This window comes from Silurus meridionalis, chromosome 18 (assembly GCF_014805685.1).
Source record: "Silurus meridionalis isolate SWU-2019-XX chromosome 18, ASM1480568v1, whole genome shotgun sequence".
Taxonomy (NCBI): Eukaryota; Metazoa; Chordata; class Actinopteri; order Siluriformes; family Siluridae; genus Silurus; species Silurus meridionalis.
Window position 1 is genome coordinate 5620431 of NC_060901.1, and position 23371 is coordinate 5643801.

Sequence of the window (23371 nt, forward strand, 5' to 3'; positions counted from 1 at the left end):
TAATGTTACATGAATAATCAATTAGTTTGCGTTTTCCTCGCACCTTACTTGTGTGGTATCAGAAGCAAGAAACACACTCCTCATCACAGCCATGTGACTGTTTGGCATTTTGTAGAACACCAATAATCATCATCATCATCATCATCATCATAATATCCTCTGCCTACAGGACTTGTTGAAGGCCACTTCATTTCATTTCACTGGCCATATTTTGTTTTCTACAATGTCATTCATCCTCCCTCTCAAAGGACCACATTTTCACCGGTTTACTTTCCAATGCTATACAATCGATCTTTTTTTTTTTTTTTTTTTGCCAGAATTTTTTTTTTGTCTTGCTCTTAAATCCTCTGTTTCCTCGCCCCCTAAGAGGCGCCTCTGTACGGCGCAGATAAATAGGAATCCCGAACTCCAATGCTTCATTTGTCATGGCCTGAATTTTTTTTCCCGAGAGTGGAATCTACAAATAGCTCCTGCGACGTTCATTTGCAATGCCTAAGGCCTGATATCATGTAGGAGGCTTTGGTGATATTTTGTTTCTTGCATATTTTTGTTCTGGGCTTCATTCTTTCTTTCTGGCTTTCTTTTTCCTCGCAAAAGATATAAGACACATATTCCAGTGCAAAAGCTGCAGAAAAATGTTTTTTTTTCCCTGTAGAATGCTATGCCTATTATTTTGCTATGACATTACAGTTTTTTTTTAATTGAATTGAACACAATTTACTGCTTAAGAAAACTTTTAATTAAACGCCATATGGACAGATTGTGGAGAGAAGTGGCCTCCATGTATTTTCCCTCAGGGAAAATTGTGGCATAATTAAGAATTTGAACTGTAATGACACACGTGGATTTTAATGGAAACTTGCTATGCAAATAGGGCTATGTATAACTGCCATTTATCTGATGGCACACGAGCGCAGTTCGGAGCGGCGAGCGAGACGCGTCTGGGAAACCTCGGTCCCCCGGGTCCACCCGTCACCGCGTCATCCGCGCTCGCAGATACGAGGACGAGAGGGAAGTGCTGAGGAGAAATGCTAAGGGAACGGGTCACGTGAGGGGTCACGTGACCTCACCGTGCTTGGCGTTCAGGCATTTGGGTAAACGGCGTACGCCGATCAGTTCTCATCAGCTCGCCTAAATATCTATCAATCAGCTTGTACAAAAAATAATGATATCCGTCTCTCTGAAAGTTGTGCTTGGATCTCTTTCTTTTTGTTTTTGAGTGTTAGTATATATATATAATTAGAGCAGGAGGCCATCATGGTTTTTCTCTTCATATCTTTCCTTTGGGAAAAGTGCAGCAGAGCCAAAGGTCTTTTATTTCCTGGCACAAAGTCCTCCATCCAAGATTAGTGCTGTCTGTGTGTGTGTGTGTGTGTGTGTGTGTGTGTGTGTGTGTGTGTGTGTGTGTGTGTTGAATGAGAAAAATACACACATTACCATTCAGGACTACAAAACACAATCTACACATTATATCTGCACAATATAGCTACACAAAATGCATAATCTGCAGTATATAATATAAACACTATACAATATACACAATATACACATTATCTATATAATGTACACAAACTGCACAACCTTTGTACAATACACAAAAGACACAATGTATAACAATATATATTGCGTATATACACAATATACAATCTACACATTTATACAATCTACATACAATCTCTACAATACACAATTTACACAATATCTCTATAATACACAATCTCCACAATATTGCTGCAATACACAAAATGCAAAATGTACACAAGCTCTCTGCAAGACACAATATGCACAATATCGCTACATTACAAAATATATACAATCTACACAATATTTCTACGATATACACCACACTGTATACACAATCTTCTGAATATTCAGACAATTGCACAATGTACACAAATTACACAATACCTCTACATTACACAATACACACAATATCTCTACGATATACAGAATAATACAATCTACACAATATCTCTACATTATATAATATATACAGTCTACACAATATCTCTACAATACACAATATACACAATTTAAACAATATCTGTATAATATACAATAGACAGAATTTACTCACTCTGTGCAATACAAAATATATTTACAATACACACTAAGCACAATAGCACTACAATACACAATATGCGCAACACAAAATGTCTGTACAATACACGCTCTTCATGCAACACACAATTAGCAGTTAAATATAAAGCGTGCAAGATGAAGAAAAGACCACATATGTCAACATATACAGCATTCATTCATTCATTCATTTATCCATTCATCCTTAGTGACGGCCTGGTCAGGGTCTGAGTGGTTGAAACCAGGCTACTCGTTTATATTGTAAAAATAATTTATTAGAAAATATTGCAGACAGGTTTAAACCACACGCTTTGATGACAATTTGAGGCAAAGTGGTCCGGTTCATATTTAAAACAAACAAATAAATAGATTTTTTTTTTTATTCTGTCTGGTATAAGCCACGCCCACTTCCTGGTACAATTTAACGCATTATTTTATGCGTGCCATTTTTAATTATATTGTAAAAAAAATTCATATAGTAGATACTAAAGACAAAACCTACACCACCATCTTGTACTAAATGCAATAACAATTATCTTTCCATAAAAATAAATTAAACCCTGTGTGTGAATGGAATGGTTAGAGTATGGAATTTTTTTTTCCCCAAAATAACACAAACCATCTATATTTTTTATATATATATATTATATATATAAAATATATATTTTTATTTTTTTCCTTTCCTGCTTGGGCTACTTTGTGTGTGTTTACTTGAACCTTGTGTGATTACGGACGAAAGAACAGGCTAAAATGTGTGGCATTGTAGCGGGTTCAAGTCCACGCCGGAGCTCGAGGAGAAGACGAGAAGACCGAACAGACGCACTGACATGTTAAAAGCCTCCAACACAAAAGGACGAGCCGCGTGAAAGCCCGTCAGGTGTTAGGAGTCAGGATGGCAAGAAACGGATGATGAAAAAACACACACACACACACACTTACACACACATACACACAGAGTGAGAGAGAAAGGGCGAGAAACTGAAAGACAGGAAACGCTGTTTTTCAGCACGATGCAACTCGTTTACAGAGCGGTCCAGGACTTAAAACAATTATCATCTTCCTTCCATCATCATCATCACGTCTCTCGCTTTTGTGGGGAGAAAAAGGCCCTTTTGTTTTGCTCAAGGACGTATTAATTATCGTACACGAGGCTGTATGTCTTATGTGGTTTTTCTTAATGTGTCAAATAAATAAATAAATAAATAAATAAATGTGCTCCGTTAGATCCAATGCTTCCTGTGTGCATCTGAAAGAAAAAAAAGAAAATGCACATTTGTTCTCCTGATGCAGGTTCGTTAACAACGTGGGTTTTATTTGTTTTTGAATCCACGTTTTTTTTTTTCCTTTTTAAGTCACAATCAGGTTTTTATGCAGTTAAACACCTGTCCTTCAAACCACAAAACAAGGCAAAGACTTTTTTTTTTTTTTTTACAGTGCATCATGCATAAAAATAAATACAAATAAATAAATTATATATATATATATATATATATATATATATATATATATATATATATATATATATATATATTCTCTTTTTTTTTTTTTTTCAAATTATAGTGTTCAGTGCTCACCATGGCAACCGAACGTCCAAGGCCGATGGGAATAATTATTTTGACTTAATAGTTATTATTGGTAATGCTACTTTTTTACTCTGCACTCAAAATGGTCTTGTGTGTTTGCTTCTACTAAGAATAAAGAGAATAACACACACACACACACACACACACACACACACACACACACACACACAATCTGTGAGCAGGCCTCAGATTTAAAAGGCCTTTCATTCACTTCAGTTATTTATTTCTTTGTTTGTATGTATGTTTGTTTGTTTGTTTATTACATCAGATTCAGCACAATGGCTCATTTTTCACCCACTGTCTCCAATGTATGTATATATAAAGAAATAAAACATTTATTTTTCTTAAAAAAAAAACAGTATATATATATATATATATATATATATATATATATATATATATATATATATATATATATATATATATATATATATATATATATATATAAATATATACAACAACACAACCCAGAATACAATCCCAGTCCTAATTTATAAGATCATTACAAAACATCATTTACAACCAGACATCATGCCGTTAATTTCCTGAATTTATTTCCAGGAATTTAGTTTTTGTTGTTGTTTGGGGTTTTTAAATACATTTTCTTTGCATGACCTTTTAAACCAGCAGGATGTTGATGTTGGTTCTTCTCGTGTGATGCTCACAAATAAAAAGGAGATTAACCAGAGACGTACTTTTTCATTACACAATTCGATGACCTCGGCGTAAATGCCGTAGTCCACTTGATTGTGGGTTTGTATTTAAATTCTTCGCACTGGAAGAGCAGGAAATTTCAGACTTATAAAAATATGAACTAACTACATATTTGAGAATTTCATTCTATTTTCTTTAACAATAATCCTGAAAATCCTGTGATGATAAAACAAAGTCAAATCAAGTGTTTTTTTGTCATTTTTGCCATATACAGTAGAGCACACAGTGAAAGGAAAGAATTCTCCTCCAGGACCAGGGTGTGTCATAAAACATACATTAACAAAGATAACACAAAACTAAATAAAACAACCTGACTTATGATGATGATGATGATGATGATGATGATGATGATGATGATGATGAGGAGGAGGAGGAAGATGATTATGATGATGATGAAGGATTTGTGCAGTGTGCAGTGTTGGACCAGAATCGAGTCAAACTACACACATATACACAACACACACACAAGAGCATTATAAGGAACATATAAAATATTATTTTAGTGAAATGGTAATATCTATCTATGCGTGTATATTACGCATTCTTCTTCATTTTATAAATAAAATGCTAGTTTAATTGTGAAAATCTGGCCGAATGTATTTCGGGGTCCATTAAGGAATCAACTCATTCTACGGACTTTCTGGACACTCTGGAATTTCTGGACTTTATGGATTCTCTAGAATTTCTGAACTTTCTGTTCTCTGGTCTCCAGACTCTCTGGTGCACGGTCGACTTCTCAGCATCACATCGATGGGAAGAGGTTTCTGTGTCCTGTGATGCGACACGCTGCTGCCATCTGTTGGCCGTTCTGTGAAGTGACGCGTGAATTGAGGACGAAGCGATGATTGACGTGATTAGATGAATTCTCCTGCATTCTTCATTTATCATTAAAACTATAAATTATACAAACTACAATGTCTTTAATGAAAAGTTTTTTTTTTCTAAAGGAGAGGGTTTTAGAGAAGAATCAGCATTGGTGTTAAAACAGTAACCGTGCTCCTTTTCACCAATCACTTCACTGAGTGTTTTATTTATCCAAATATCCATCCCTTCTATCAGAACTGAAGTGTCATTTGGAAAGCTAATATTTAGTTATGGCTTTTATGATAAAGCCTCCAAATTTTATTTATTTTTATTTTTTTATCCAATGTGTCCAGAAATGTTTGATTCCTCATATAAAACCACAGCAATCTTGTCAAGTGTTATAATTTGTTTATTTAAAATTTCATTTCATTGTGTTTTATGTATTTTTTCAAGAACGCCATATAGTACCTTTAAATATATTTAACAGCTGCATTTAATGTAATGATGCATCCAGGAATAGTTTGCTTCCAGTTTTCACTTACCTTATAGCAGCTATAAAATCTAATGGAACCGTTCTTACAGAAAATGAATCAACACCACCTCTCCAATCAGAAACCAACATTCTGAGCTCTCAGATCATTATGCTTTGTTGGCCTTCACAGAGCTTTGCACTCTGTTTCAGGATTTGCGCTAATGGATCCGAAGCAGCGATAAATCGGCTTCCGATCGGCCCTCCGATGATGAGATTTATTCTGTCGAGCGGGTTTTAGTATTTTTTTGCCTGTTTTTTTTTTCCAGTGTTCCGTCTGACTCGGCACTCCGAGCGGCGGGAAAAGCCTTAAAGAGCGTCGAGATTAGCAAGAGTGTCGAGCAGCGCTCAGATACAAAGCCTGTTTGATCCTGGAGGATTGAAGGATGTAAGACCTTCAAAGCTGACAGGCCCTTTTGTGGAGATAGCACGTTTTTGCTCAATGTACTTACCCATCACACACACACACCTCTCTCTCTCTCCACCGCCTATTGTATTCTCCTCTGCTTCAGCAGCTGTGTGTACTACAGCACTGGCTTTAACTTAAAGGGGTATATCTATTAGTCGACATGTTATGACGCAGCTGTTCGCATCGTACACACAATCACTCATCCTATTCTGATAACTTACCTCCTCTATCCGAGGCCTTTGAATCCTTGGTCATTACGACGCCTATTATTCTCCAGCGTAAATCTGTGCCAGAACCCATCCACATCTGTACACAGTAAAACGTCCCACTGCGACGCAGCTGCCCGCCAGATGTTTCTCATCGTCCGCCATATTTGATTTTAGGCTGGTGTGGGTGTGAGGGAAAAAAGACTATAAGCACACCTGCTCGAGGAGCTTGCACCAAATGCAGACCAGCTGAGCGCAAAAGCTGTTCGGCTCTCTTCGCCGGAAAAGTAGCCGAGTGCCTGCAAGGTAAAACAAAGTTGTCGCATTTCAGTTTTTTTTTTTTTGGAGCACCGCAATCCCGTGAAAGTGGAATATTGACAGATGCAGGAAAATTTTTACTAGATCCTGACTATTGTTTATCAATGCATTACTGATATCCTCATTATATTTTTGTATTTGCGTTTGCTGACTATATTTATTTGTCTAAATGCATACTCGGGTCATTTAACAGTATCAAGATTTACTTTGAGTAAACAAATATATAAATGTCCTAATGTTCCACATTATTTTCATTGGAAAATCCACTTAGCATCAATAACAGCTTTACACACTCTGGGCATCTGGACATTTCTCCAAATATTCAGCTGAAATACTTTGCCGTGTCTCTTGTAATTCTTGTCAGAGGTGTTCTTCTCTAATTGGAGATTTCTTTCTAAACCTTGTGATCAAGTTCATCCCAGAGCAGTTCAATAGGATTTAGGTGATTCATCCTCTGCGTTCTGTCCTTCATGTCAGTATTATAGATTTAACAAATGACTGTACAGCATATTATCTGTGTGTTGACTGATCAGAGGGAAATACTTGCATAACTCATTCACAATAAAGGAGTGATCCTGTGTTTCCAGTTAAAACCTTGAGCAGCCATTTTGTCGTTTCGACCTCACTTGCTAAACTCAGGTGTGAAGCAGAAATTGTTTGTGGACTCGGGGTGGTCTCTTCAGACCTGAGTTCAGCAAGTGAGAGAGGCCTGATTGGTTTGGACATGTTCAGAGGAGGGACATGGAGTATATCAGTAGAAGAATGCTGAGGATGGAGCCACCAGGAAGGAGGAAAAGAGGAAGACCAAGGAGGAGGTTTATGGATGAGGGAAGACATGCAGGTGGTTGGGTTGAAAGAGGCAGATGTAGAGGACAGGGGGGTATGGAGACGGATGATCCGCTGTGGCGGCCCCTAATGGGAGCAGCCAAAAGAAGAATATAATGAGGGTAAATATTTAAGCAATCAGAACTTTCCTGCTCTGTTTTATTTATCGCATTATAACCCTGATGTTATCGTGTCCTCTCACATACTCACATACATTATATTGTTAGTTAAACAAAGTTAAAAGTAAAGCCTGGAAGATCGAGATTGTTGGTGCCTTTGTAGCATGCATGTAGCTAGTTCAGCTAGCATACTTAGCTAATCTAAGCTACACTAGCAGTCGTATTATGTACATACAATTTTTGTTTTTGAGTTGGTTTTTGAAGCTATCTACAGGCCCGGCTTCCAAGAGGCAAACTACAAGCAGCACAAAGATTACCTTTATTACCTGTTAAGAGTCTTTCTGGTTACCACAGCAGCTCTGTAGCGATTCAGAGACTTGGATGTAAACTTGTTTTGGGATGCGTAAATCTTTAGGCTATTCGTATTTCATTATCCTGACCATCCACAAGCCGAAAATCTGTTATCGCGAGCGAAATATTACATCCAGCACCTTTCCGCGCGTAACTAAATGGCGCCCGAAGTGATCTCTGGTTTCCAAAGTAATAACCCGGCTTGTGTTTTCCTACAACTTATTACACGCTTTTAACTCACGATCTTCGATTTACATTGACTTCGCTTCACCCAAATCACTTTAAAAAATGAGAAGTTGACTGTTCGGCTGATAAGGTGCGCAAATTAGCACTAACAAGACTTTCTGCTCAACAATGAGGAACCTAATGAGGTTACGCGAAATGAATCCATGGTGTACAAGCTGTGTACAATTAGACTAGGCCCAAATATAAATACACCCCCCCACACACACACACACACACACAAAGAGCCATTAATCAGATAAAAATAGAGCAGAGGAATCTTTTGTGATTAACGAGGTGAGACGTGCACTAATTACTGTTTCCTCTGCTTGTAATTAGGTTGGCACGTCTAATCAAGATGAATGAACACCCTGGCCTGTTTTCTAGCTCCCCGCATCTTCGTACTGGCTCTATACCAAACGCTCTCCCTACTTCTTGTCCAACTATACTACCTATCTGTTTAACAAGGAGGGCTCGTAATCACTATCTAGTGCCCTAGACGTGCAGTTTGGGATTTGTCCGTTGTTCCAGAGGCTGTTATAGTCCTCATTTTACAAACTACATTAACCTAACCTTGTCTCTGTAAAACACTCGCTGGTGATAATATGAAGCTGTGTATTATTATATTAAATAAAATGCACTTAAACACCTCGTTTGGGGTCACTCAAGCTTTTATTTATAGGACTGAAAAAGTAGTTAAGAGGAAAAATGTGGTCTTTTGTCGACCCCTTGTGGTGCTCATGTGCAAGTATTTGATTCTGATTCGATTCTTCCATTCGCTGATTTTTAAAAAATGGTTTGGTAGTGTTAGAAAAGATGGATTGCGCTTAGTTTAAAGGGAAATAAAATAAACCAAATGTTTAATTGGAAGATTATTGAAATTAATTTCCTTTGTTTCTAGTTTTCCCCCTTTCAAATCAGTTCAGTGTAGCAAAAGACAAGAGCAAATGACTCACAGGAGAGTCTCAGGTGTGGCCTTGTTTAATTGTTCTTCAAAGCTTTATTTTTTTGCAATTTTAGATCTCATTTTGTTTAGGAGTGTAATAAAGACACGAGGTCTTTAAAATTCAACAGATCCACTAAAATTCAACAGTGGCCACTTCCAACTCCACCACCATTATCAAGTTTGCTGATGGAACTGTTGTGGTGGGCCTGATCTCCAACAACGACGAGACGGCCTACCTACAGGAGGTTAAAAACCTGGAGAGATGGTGCCAGAAGAACAACCTTCTCCTGAACGTCAGCAAGACTAAGGAGTTGATAGTGGACTTCAGCACGAAGTCATACCAACCGCTAAACATCAACGGGACCCCAGTGGAGAGAGTGGACAGTTTCCGGTACCTAGGTGTTGACATCACACAGGAATTGTCTTGGTCCTGTCGGTTCTCCCCATCCTATTCCCTCCTGCCGGACAGTCGTATAAAGCATTTCACTGCATGTCGTACTCTGTATGTATGTGTATGGGACAAATAAAATTTGATTTGGATTTAATTTGAGATCTTATTCAATAGATAGATACATACAAAAGTGTTTCCAGGGTCAAAGTTAAGAAGGATGCATTTTAACCAGTACCAAGGTTGAGTTTCCCCTTACCATTATTCATTATTCATCAGCCTGTAAATGATGTTTTTATGTATATAATCTATGCTTTGAGACGCTGTGTGTACACCATCCTGTAAAACTCTTTCACACCTACACAAAAATGTCATCATCTTGAAAGGTTGGAAAGTGCAAATATTTTCATATTTTGAGAGCTACACATTCATACATTCATTTAAACACACACACACACACACACACACACACACACACACACACACACACACACAAACGTTTGTTACTATCCTTGCTATGACCTTCAGTTGAAGCAAATATTAATACAGCAAAATAATGCTGTGCTACACCTAAACATAATACTAACTTAATCCTAACCTGTGTATTTTTGTTATAAAAGCAACAGTGTTTTGAATTATGGAGTTAAAAAAAAGCAATGTTCCCCATGGGTATTAACCAGATGTCCAAAGACAAACATTTTAGACATTCCCTTGTCCTTGTGTAGATATCTTGTTCTCAGTGTTTCAAACATTTAATAATTTAGTAGATACAATAAAATAAGCTGTAGAGTTACACTTCAGTTTGATTCTGAAGTGATCACATCTTCAGGAGTGTGTGTGTGTATGTATGTATATATATATATATATATATATATATATATATATATATATATATATATATATATATACAGTGTTGTGCTCATTACTAAAAAATAGTAACTAGTTACAGTTACTCGTTACTTCATTCAAAAAGTAACTTAGTTACTTTGTTGATTATTTACACCAAAAAGTAATGCGTTACTGTTAAAAGTAACTTTTTAGTTACTTTTTTAAAGAACGTTCTTTATTGTTCCCATTAATGCCCTTTTATGCGTTATGGTGTATACAAACACAAAACTGACCTAAACACAAAGTAATTTTTAAACACTATTTTATTAAAGTCAGAGCAGCACAAACTGAATATATCACAAGGATTTCTGAAATAAAGAACAAAACAAGCTGAATAATATATTCACAATCAAAAACTAAAGTGGCTTCTGCTGTTGTGTTGAGCTCTTAAAAATGTTCCTTTCACAGCTGAAGTATTATAACTATCAACAATGTAGAACAGAACTCCGGGTTAGCTTCTAGCTTCTAGCATGGAGGTCCTGGAGGAGCTTCAACAGATTGGAGTTGCAGTTTATCGCAGTAGATACGAGCTTCGAACCAGAAAGACACAGCTTACATTTGACTAAAAGTTTTTGTCTTTATACTCAACTAAAGTGAAATAATGAGCATATATGAGCAGAAACTCGTCTTTCTCTCACCTCGACTCGCCATTACTGCTGCACAGACCTAAATAAACGGAGACACACCCACAGTGCGTCTCCTTCGTGTTTACAGAGGGTAATCCGGTAATCTACCAATCCTACAATGCGTCGCTGCTGTACACGTTAGACTGTAGTCTACACATTCGAAATTCATTCTTTTAAAAAAGTAACGAGTAACGCACCATACGGTAACGGTAACGAAGTTACTTTATTTTTAAAAGTAACGCGGTACAGTATTAGTTACTGTCAAAAGTAACGCGTTACCGGCAAAAATATATTTGTATATACTATATATATATATATATATATATATATATATATATATGTATATACAATGTATATATAGAATGTAATCATTTATTAACATTTATTTATTGGCACACATTTCTTAAAGTTCATAGAGGCAAAGTGACATACACTGCGACAAGTACAAGCGAAACTTAAATCGTTAGGAAGACCTATAGTCTGAAATACGACAAAAAATTAATTGATGTAAAATGAAATGTAGACCTGTTATATGCAATCAAACTGTGCCATGCTTCAATTATTGTATTTTTCGCATATTTAACAATATCTTCAAGCATAAATTTCCTCCAAGCTCACTGATTGAAATTATGCACACAATGTATTTAATTTTACTTTGGGTATTTGTGTACACAGTGTAAAAAATGCTTTCAGAGATCCCGCTAGCAGTGCAGTGACGAGCTAAGCGTTGTTTAAAGAAAACACAGCACATGATGCTAGGATGTTTTGATAGTTTTATTAGCATTCAAATAAAGTAATACAGATTCTAAACGTTATCTCTACATCCCATCTTTTTATTTTCCCCTTCCCCCCCAAAAAATAACAGTTTTAATCAGTTCATTTTTAGAAAACAAACCGGAAATAAAGAAAAGTAAATCTCGCTTATGTACAGTAACTCACAAAGTAAAGATATTGCAACTGTTTTAAAGATGTACAAATATTCACATACAATTTTTCAAGTGCTACTGGACACTTGCGCTGAATTATTTTCTGTACAATCACACGTCCAAGAGTAAAAACTTCATCAGTTTGAAAAGAAACAGCCCTGCTAACGAAGGCAGACAGAAAACGAACTGTTTCAAAACAATGTAATTTTTGATTTTCTTCGAAGCGTAAGGTTCAGCAGTGATTTGGTGAATCACGACACACATCCCGGTGTCTGGACTACTCAGAAATGTTATACTGGGTGAGCGAGAAGAGGAGAAAGGATAAATTATTAACAGCATCAAATCTAGAGACCTGGTTTTTCACAGTATCTATTATGTACAACACGGCCAGTTTGTTACAGTTTCAAACAAGCTGATAAATATGAAAGAGACAGATGTGAGACGCAACTGAGGTTTTTAAAGCCCTATTCAGTCAAGGTTAGTTGTCTATAACATTACATGGTTGCGTTTAAATGACTTATTTACTTCATATTTATTAATTAAAAATTTTGTGACCCATCATGTTTACAACAGCAGGGACAATTAGTGTATATCTTTGGCAAGTGGAAGCACTGCAGTGGCTGAGCTGCATTACAAGAAGATTAAATGTACTCCACATTTAAGATATGCTCTTTCACAGTTTAGTCACCATTTATATATATATATATATATATATATATATATATATATATATATATATATATATATATATATATATATATGTTTGTGAGCTTTACCTTTCATGGAGTTTTGTGGCCATGGTTAAATGTCAATTAGCTTGGAAATGTTTCAACATATGCACATGTATGAAATTAGTGTTCAATCTCTGTCCTGTGAAAACATTTACACACAGCTTTTACACACTTTTCTTAACAGGATGCAGATTAGCAGGAAAAAAAAAACTGCGAAACACAATATTGATTAATGCACACTTGGCACAATACCACAATTGTAATATTTTGTAATATTTTTTTATACAATTCGTGGGTGTGGAGCTGTTGGAAGCTCACCGTTTTTTTTTTTTTTATGTGAGTGAATTAGACGTGAAACTGATTTCTTTTTTTAAAGAAAATCTGGACACTGAAACTTGCACTGCAGGAAATTGAGATTATATAGAGTTTAGTGAATTTTTTCAATATTGGATCATGTGATTTATAGAGGTTTAGATGAAAGTGGGCAAACAGATAATAAACAATCCTGTCCGAATAGGGCTTTTGAGGTGGGGGAAAAAAAGCTTTTTTTTAGTGCAAGTCTGGTCTCACAAGTCCAAGTCAAAACTCAGTTTTAATACACTTAAGACCAATTGAAGAGAGCTGGATTAGCATCATGGTCTGTCCATCAGCAGTCCTTATTTAAGGCATCACTTCAAGGCCACGACAACAACCATTCAAACAAACCTTTTCTTATTTATATAAAAAGAAATTTTTTTTTTTTTTTAAGGTTGTGCACTCTGTACAAAAGGAAGAACCTCAGCACTTTGGTGTAGGGTGACCGCTACTTGCTCTCATATTTAAAAAATATACTAATATACTACTCTAATATAGTAGTACTGATAGTATACCTTAGTGATAAACTATCACTAAGCACCTTTTTTAACCAGATAATGAAAATGCAGTAAAGTGTCTCACAGTGACAAGAGGAGAAAAAAAAAAAAAAAAAAAACATAGCAAGCATGAGCTCAACGTGAGGTTCCTTTGGTCCCCCAATTGCAGATCATAAAGCAGCTAGAAAATCTCCAGCCTGAATTTGAAAACTCTAACAGCTAGCAGATGGAACCAGTAAACCTGTATTCACTCGTTTTCACTGTAAACAACCAGGAATGACAAATGCACTACTGAGTCTGGGAGGTTACCACATATACAGCAAATATACACAATTTGGACCACTCTATCAGTGATGAAGGATAGAGGCCTTGATATAGATATATAGATTATATATATATAATATACATCTTTGTTTATTTGTTTCGTTTTGTTTTCTTGGTCCTAATCCCCTTTTACTGCAATGGTTCAACCAGGGTGTGCAGAACATCTAGGGACACCATCCCAGGTTTCTATGAGAACATCGACGACACTTTGAGATGGCTCTTGACATAACAAACAAACTAAAAAGGAGGTGCTGAACAGAGAAAGATGGTTTTTTCCTCATGGTTTTTGTTTTGTTTTGTTTTGTTTTCTAGCATTCAACCTGGTAGGTTCAGCTTTAAACCCACAGAACGAAGAGCTCTGCTAGTGTTGCCCACATCCACCAGGGGGAGCACAACCACCCAGTTAGAGGCACTATTCTGGAAAGTTCAGCGCCGTGACTTCAGGTTTCATCTTAAAGTACTGGTTAAAGCGAAGAACGGCATATCTGTGCAGAAAAAAGAAAAGAAAAAAGAACACGTTAGTAAACGTTACAGATTTTAATCAGAATGGTGACATGATTAGTCAGGAGTTGCAGATTTACCCCAAAAAGTCAAAGTCAATGGTGGAGTACTGAGCCTGGATCAATGCCCACAGACCCCAGAAGAAATGAGATGCCTAGAAAGAGAGTATAAGAATATACTGTGAAATTAGTATTTTATAAACGTATATATAAATGTATATCTTTTAATGGCCTACTTCACTATTACTTCTTTCAACACCCTTCACTCAGGTTGCCATGTTTGGTTTATGGAGGCAGCGTCTTTCATTAATCAATGAGATCATTTAAAATATTATAACTTTAACTAGTTAGAACATTGTGCACCACATGCAGTGTACGTCTCAAAATGTTCTTCAGTGCTACAGCTCTGTGCTCAGGGTAGCTGCTCAGGTCTCCAGAAAACTGTTTTGATTTGAGTCAAATCACTTTTTAATACTCGTTAAATAATAATTATAATAGGGATTATTAGGTTAGTAGGGATAATAATTGTGTTTAAATCACTTAATAATTTCCATTTTATTTCGTTTAAAATGTTGGGAATTTATTAATTATAGCAAATAAAAACTAAGACAAAGTTAATGGCATCTTGTGGAAAATTCCTAAGTGTTAGTGGATGTCTATGGAAACCACAATTTGATCATTTATTATATATTTAAATTCTATGTATATATTTTTGTCTCTATATAAGTTTAAGCCTTATAAGGAGATTTGTTGGTGTGGTTAAATATAAATCAGCTGTGCCCAGAAGGTGCTTTGTCATTGATTCAACATACGTATATATATAAAAATTACTGTTGGGGAAACTTTTGTAAATGATTAAACCTCTTTTAAACGCGACTTCCTATAGAACTGCCGCGAGGTGGAGAACACCCCAGGGTTCCGTTCAAACACACTAAACACTGCGTATGTGAACACATTCGTAGAAATGTTTCATAGAACAAAGCTAGAGCGTTTTCTGCGTGAACACGTTTTTGCTCAAAACTATTGCTGAAAAAAATCCTTTATTTCCGAACCACCTGCATTACAAGAGGTCACTCGATACAGTACTAAAACCTAAAACAAAAAAACGGCACAGACCACAATGTTTTTTTGGGTTGAAAGTTCCTTGGAAGTAATGCAATGTTATATCGCTAACAGAAACCGAGCGCATTTCTTTCTTGCTTTCTTACGACTTTAAACAAGTATCCATAGCCCGTACTTTTCGGAGAATTATTTCAGTGTGCTGCTTATTTTCACGGCTCGGATTCCTGCCCGAGTTGTTCACGAGCTCCAACGGAGAGAAAGAGCTCATTGTTTTCGAAATATTAATGCGGCATTAAATAGTTTGCATTGATTGGATCGAAAAAGATTTTTTTTTGTTTTGGTAGGATTGCGAAAGCCTCGTAAAAAAAGTCCTTATTGGAACCGATGGCAAAGAAAGCAAGTTTTTATCAAGTGTGTTGAAAAGGGGGAGCTGATACTTAAAAATGACAGATTTTCAGGTCAAAAATTCATCACGTAGCACGATCCAGGTGTAAAACACTGTCGATTTAAAGACTTTGATGCATTAGAATCATTAATTAGGATTAGAAGTGTTAGAAGTACTAAAACCTACACCTCTGCTACAAATAAGTGCTATTGTTCATACCCAGCTTGATTTCCTGTGAGTGATGACATTTTAAAAACCCGATATGCCAGTTGTGTTTGAGTTGGCTCATTGACATGCAGGTTAGAGGCGAGACAAAAAAATCATGCGTCTCATGATAAGATTTTAATTCGCCATTATTTATCTATCATGGGAACGATGATTTAGTGGTGCAAGGCCCCGAGCCAGAGTTCACCACAGCCTTCAAAAGGTTTATTAACCATATTTTACAGCTACGCCTTTCACTCTAATAAGCACGGCATCTGTTTTAGTTTACCCTTACGTCTTTTTTTGGTCATCTGTCTTTTCTCTCAAATCACAAAATATCGAAATGTATTTATTTAATACCGTAACAAAGCAACGAGCGTCATTAATTAAAGCTGAGCAGTGTTTCTTTTCACTGTTTTTTCAAGGTCCATCACGTCAAGGCGTTATCAACAATAAAGCAGCAGCCCCGCTTAATGGAACTTTATTGTGGTCGAGAGTTTTTTATTTCTATTTTACAGAGCTTTCATGCACCACAAACTGGAGAGAAATCATGTTTTTTTGGGGAAAGAAAATAATAACATGGTTTCAAAAGAGTAGAGAGCAAAAACGTCTGAACTGTACTTCAATTAAAAAAAAAAAAAAAAGAAAAGTATAGAAAGTATATACACTATATACACTCTCATGCCATTAAACATTCCCAGTCGAAAGCTTTTAGAGACCATCTTAAATATCCACAGGCTTCCAAGGTTACTTCTTGTGTTGCGACATCAAGCTGGATGATGTAAATGCCATTATTTATTTGAAAACCGGTTGGAAAGATTAGTGCTGAATGGAGTTTAAATACTCAGGCTTTGACACATTAATTGCCCTCACACAGTCAACGCCCATGTTTATGTCAATGTTACACAATAATAAGGATAACTTTTTATAAAAAAGGTAATTCTGTGTTTTATCTGGCACATAAACAAGAAATCTGGCATTGTATTAAGGATGCTATTAAATGTGTAGTCTATAAATATGTTTTTCTTCTTGTGAATGAAAATAATAACAATTCTAAATAAACTCCTTCTATTATTCGCTCCACGTTCATGGAAAAAAAAGAAATGGCCCCGGATAAAAAATCTGAACTGTACATGATTAGCAGGTGATTGGTATATATATATATATATATATATATATATATATATATATATATATATATACCATATATATGGTGGGTAGGCCACGCCCACAAACTACCGTAATTTACCGTAATTAGCTACATTTACATATATAACTGTAATGATGTTATTCATACCACTGTATGTTTTATACATAAATTATGACATTCATTTATAATAAATTATCATTTCTTTTTAACATGGGAGGAAAAGTGGCTGAAACACTCACCAGGGCGAAGCGGTTCACCTGGACATACAGGACCTCCACCTCTGCCTCGGAGACCTCGGAGACCTCAGTGCCCAGATCTTTATATTCCTTATAGGCCTCCAGGTACGCTCGCAGCCACTGCAGCTGGAAGCTACGCTCAGGATACAGACTGTAATCCACCTCATTCAGACCTGTCAATCACAACCAGGTCACGCCCGTTTACATTTAAATTAACATTAAAATTAAGTCACAAATAGCTGTTTATTACTGCTATTATATCCACATTTTCGGGTGACCTGGCTAGAACTTTTTCTTGGCGACTCAACAAAAGAAAAGCTTTATTAACAGATTTAATTTTAAAACAGTTTCACTTTATTATTATTAATTATTAAAAAATAATTAATTTCACAAATCAACAAATTGAACTGAAACTATATATATATATATATATATATATATATATATATATATATATATATATATATATATACATATACACACACACACACACACACACATTTTTCAACACAAATCCATTTTAAGGCCACTAATTTTATTAATGCAGCGCGCATTTCTGTGACTATTTTTATAAAAATTTAATAAATATGAGGGGAAATTAAAACCTTCAACACAACACACATTTATTCACTTTCTCAGATAAACTTTACTCAGATAAAAAATTATAATAAATAAACTCCACCGAAAATTGTTTTTTAATAACTAAACATTTGTTTTATTCGTGCGCCAATTCTCAAATCAGTCATGACGTCCACATCCGGCAATTAAACCTGTCCGTGTGGAAACAAAGCGAAAGTTTCTTTTGGTGTTCTGATGATTTACGTAATTTAAAACACCATAATTACTTTGAAACATTTGCAAGTATTATTTTGTCTTCATGCTCTATGTTGAGTTTGATTTCACAAATAAGAAACATTTGCATAAAGCATCCATATTTGTTCATGCCCATGTTGATTAGAGTATTCAAAACTTGAAAAGTATTCATTTAAGGTACATTTAGAACTGATAATAATGTGTGATTAAATTACGATTATTCACGAGTTAACTCACGACAATCGTGCGATTAATTGCGCTTAAATATTTTTCAGCGATTGACAGCCTTAACATATATAAATGTTTTTACCTACAGTAAATAAATAAATATTCCAAGCTTTTTTTTTTTTTAGATATAATGTAAATATTAAAAACATTTTATTCAAAATTAATTTGCCATAATATAAAATCTTATGTATGAAAAACATCTGGAAGAAAAAAATGCAAAAATTCTTTCATTAAAACATTTATACTCATGTTCATTTGACTATTATTATTATTGTTATTAATATTATTATTATTATTAACATGTAATTTACCTGCAAATTCATTGAAGTGGTTCCCAATGTCATAGGCTTGGTAATTGTACCCTGCATATTCGTAGTCAATAAATTTGACATGTCCTGAGGAGGGCAAACAAAGGAAGGTTTGTTTAGAAGAGAACATTGAAAGAGGGTGTCCAAAACCCTTCCTAATCCTCGAATATAACAAATCTATACACAAACCAAATCAACACTGTTGTATCTGAGCTGTGACTGTGGAGTCGGAGTGAGGCTTTGTGCTGGGAAAGAGCAAAAAGAAGAAAGGAAAAAAAAAGACGGTTACACGTTAACGAGGCGCTTTGGCGGATAAGGACATGCGGTTTGAGCATAGAGCACATACGAGCTCCATCTCTCTTTCTCTCACACGCACACACACACACACACACACTCACTCACACACATGCTCTTATAAGACATGCTTATAATGCATCAAATGCATCGGGGTTAAAGAGAATGCCGTGAGCCGAGGAAGTGAGGAAGCTGTGTTCGCATGATTTCTGCTTAGATTGTGTATGCGTGTGTGTGTGTGTGCGCGTGTATGTGCACGTGTATGTGTGTTTAAAACATTTCAGAGCCAAGAGAAGCAGGCAGCGACGTGATTCTCACGTGATCACAGAAACTCGAGGAACAGGGGTGGAAAATGTACAAAGGATCTGAAGGATCTATTTTTATTCAAAAAGCAAATTTATGTATTTTTGATTTTTATATTTTCTGGTAAGTCAGTCATGTAAGGTTTCATTTGACTTTTATGTGTGTTTAATTGGATGTTATATTTATAAAAAAATAAAATAAAAATTGATATAAAAAAAAAATCTTAATGTTTTTCAATAAAAAAAAGAAATCAGAGATGGCATGATACCACTACCACCACTATCTTTTCCAATATCAGCTGAAAGTTAGATTCATCCCCGATGTTTGCTTTCTTCAAAAACTACTAAGATTTTTGGATTTGTTTCCAACTGAAAAATATTATCTAAATATAAATCATAATATAACATTAATTCAAAAAAATACAATCAACTATTTCTCTTTCTAAAACTCTATTTAAACACTTTATATTCATTTCAGGTTTATACAAAAAAAATAATATAAATAGATCAAAATAATTTATTAGAATTAAATTATATATATATAATTTTGCATTTATTTTTTAAATCAAACTGGTTTTCAATTTGTTCATATTGACACAAATTCTTCCCACCCCCCCAACTATCCAATCAAACATTGATTTCTGGACAGATACCGGGCCTGGTGAATGGATCAGTGCCATATCTGGTTATAACAAAATGTATTTCTTTCTCTTGGAGATCTACTTGAGTGACACTGCAATCCGCTGTACTAATAACTTAATAAAAAAACATGTCCTCCGACATTAAACTCGGGCAGCTTCCAAATGAGGACATAAACATACCTGATGTAAAAACAACATGATGGCACAGGCAGTAAATTGTGAAAAGATTTCCACTTTTCTGTCCTGAAATTTGGATTTGAGGACACATATTTAATGATGTTGCTTGGCCTAAATGAATACATTATTTATCTTATTTCATGTATAGATTCTTAAAACAATCCAGATCGTATTTTTGTGGATTGTGTCAGATATTATTTTATATTAAGAATATATACAGGAATGAAAAGGCATAATGTGGCCAAGCTACATCAATTATTAGTTGGTTAATTATTGGATTAGATTTTAAATAAAAATAATAATAATAATTAGGGGGGGTTTAGTACGGTGGGTCGCAGCACCAGAGTCTGAGTATCACATTAAAGTACAATCCTTTGGATAATTTTTTCACCCTTGTTTGGAATGTTTCGGAGCGGCGATAACAACAAAAAAAGAGGACGGGTTAGCATGAAAATCGGGAGACCTTTTCCCCCTTCATGTCCGTACATCATGCTTTAAGAGTAGAAATAAACAAAGATATAAAGAATTGATAAGAGGAGAACAGGAATAGTGTCGCCCTCTAGTGGCTCGGAGAAGCGACTGTCAGGCGACCGAAGACGTTTCAGAACACTGAGCCTTACTCCTCCTCCATGACAGTGCACACACAGAGTTATGTTTCTCTAAACTAGAATAAGAAGTGTGTAAAGTGTGCATAAGGTTTGTGGGTGTGTGTGCATGTGTGCAAGCAATCTAAATGACACCTTGCTTTCCTATACTTATAGTCTATGTGTATATGTATTGTGTGTGTTGTTTTCAAAAAAAAAAAAAACAAGGTTCTGATTTAAGAGTAGACAGAAGTGTTGGTCTACAAAAAGAGACACGTGAGGTGGTTACCGGGCCCGTTGGCATCCTAGCCGGACACACAGAACAGCTCCAGTCAGTGGCTATAGGCCTGTGTAGCAGATGAAGAGATTTGGGGCAAACTCACATCTGTCACAGAACACACACAGCTTCACTGCAGAGCGGCCTCTGCGTCCCTCCCCCTTCCTGCTTTCTTTCTCTTTTCTTTAAAAAAAAATTATTCGATTCACCGAGGAACTTCCCCCTTTTGAAACCCCGCCCACCTGGCCACGCCACCAAGAGCACCAATCAGACCTCGGCTTTGAGTGCCTCGGCTTTATTTTTTCATACAAACGGTACGTTTTTTCTGCACAGGTGGACCCAGTGGTACTTATTCTGAATAAGAAATAGCACAAAAGGTGAAGGGAGACTCTGAAATTCTGTCTGTCTCTATGCAGGTTTTTAAAAAGTACTACAAGAGAGAATTAAGCTTTACAGTGTTAACACCATGTGGTTAATTTTAGCTGAAGGAAGTGGCTTTTTTTTTTTTTTGGGCCCTTTGTTGTCGGCAGCTTCCGTACAAAACACCCGCAAATGTTGCAGCTATGCACGTTTGAAGCGCATGCCAGCCACTGAGAGACTTTCACGTCGAGCCACAACACGCTACTTGCACTCTCTTTCTCGGTTATTCATAGGGAACACAAAAGCATTCACAGCATCACACAACATGGGGAATTAAATACCCAATAAGCATACATTAATTCCCACGAGCATACAGTTTTTTTTGCTGTATAAATCACACACAATAGAGGAAAAAAAAACTTTCTTCTATGGTTCATAATTTAAAATGGGTCGAGGAAGGCCTTGAAGAGGGGCTTTGCTTGCTTGCTTTCTTTCTTTCTCCCTTTCTTATTCTCTCTCTATTAATTTTCTCTCTTTTTTAAGTGCAGAAAAGTGTAAAAACCGGGCCTACCTCAGGCAGGACATTGTGTTGTGGGGAAGCCAGTAGGTTTATTAGTGAAATCACGGTGAGGTAAAGGTGCTCACCTCCTTCCTGTTGGTAGATGATGTTATTACACAGCAGGTCGTTGTGACAGAGAACAACAGGCGAGTTGAGCTTGGAGAGGTTCTGCTGGAGCCACAGCAGCTCCTCACTCAAACACATCGCATCAGGCACCTGGCTTCTCAACCTGCACACACAAGTCAATAGTTAGTCAAGAATGACACGCTTTTCTTTTATTAGTTAATGAAAGTCTGAAAGCCGGAATTACAGTAGGGGTGTGGTACAACAAAAACGCGTCATACGACGGGTCAAATTGTTTATTCGCCATCGCTAGGTACCGTATCGCTTGTGACGAGGTTAAGATTCACACACTGACAGCACAAGCAAATTATCAGATGTAAAACACGTTTAAAAATGAATGACTGAGATGATGGTGCTTTGTAATGAGGTAATAAGAACACTGTGAGACAGCAGCGGGGCGAGGTTGTGCTCATGCTACATTTATCGTCCCACTGACTTGCTTTTTATACTCATGCAAACGACCTGGAGATCGGAAAAGTAAGCTCGGTGCAAATACGCAGTAGGCTGAGCGCCAAAGGACTTCATATCACGTGAAGACAGACAGGAGATTAATAAGTCACAGCGCTGAGACTATCGTATCCAGGTGGCGCAATAATCGACGCAGCATAAAGTATATATGTAATAAATATAAATTTTAAACAAAAGTCCAGTTACTTTTCCAAATCTAATTCCTTACAAAATTGGACAAATTTTTTCCTCTGATATACAATCCACACTGTATCTTAGGTACAGGACTGTGTAAGACTGTAGCGAGGACATTACTCATAATCTTACATTCAAGTGCTCATGTTAGTTCTCACTCTCCAGTGTTCTGTATTGTTTAAAGACCATAATCACAATCTTGATGTCACCCAAATGAGGATGGGTTCCCCTTTTGAGTCTGGTTCCTCTCAAGGTTTCTTCCTCATAACATCTAAGGGAGTTTTTCCTTGCCACAGTCGCCACAGTAGCGGCTGCTCATCAGGCGCTATAGAAAAAAAAAAGCGCTATAGAAATAAACTTGACTTAACTAGACAGGATCTAAGCCGATTTTAAAAACAACTCCTCCGCAAACATCACGTAATTACAGAAACCCATAGCGTGACATGTCCAAATGTCTTTATCATCATCATCTCACCCAGGCCTTGATCTGATCTCATTACATATGAAATGCTTTTGCGATACGAATCATGCGAGTTTGGATATAGAGATGTGCAGGTCACATGGATTTCTTTACGCAGAGCCTTAAAACAAGCCTCCTGAAATTTGCATGAATGTGAAGAGCGTTTAAAATAGTTTAAATACCTTAAAAGGGAACAATGAAATCACTTAAAAAATCATAATAAACAC

The 23371-nt window shown here is 36.2% G+C and overlaps 1 protein-coding gene across 1 annotated transcript in view; it reads right to left on the minus strand.

Annotated features, from left to right (window-relative positions):
* Positions 1–11768: 11768 nt before the first annotated feature.
* Positions 11769–23371, minus strand: part of etnk1 (ethanolamine kinase 1) — a 28506-nt gene continuing 16903 nt past the window's right edge. Inside the window, exons 4-8 of the mRNA XM_046872927.1 lie at positions 22006–22148; positions 18729–18812; positions 17380–17549; positions 14421–14494; positions 11769–14324 (exon numbers count right to left, since the gene is read on the minus strand). Coding sequence (XP_046728883.1) covers positions 14252–14324; positions 14421–14494; positions 17380–17549; positions 18729–18812; positions 22006–22148 — 544 coding nt within the window. The 3' untranslated portion in view covers positions 11769–14251. The remainder of the gene's footprint in view (positions 14325–14420; positions 14495–17379; positions 17550–18728; positions 18813–22005; positions 22149–23371) is intronic.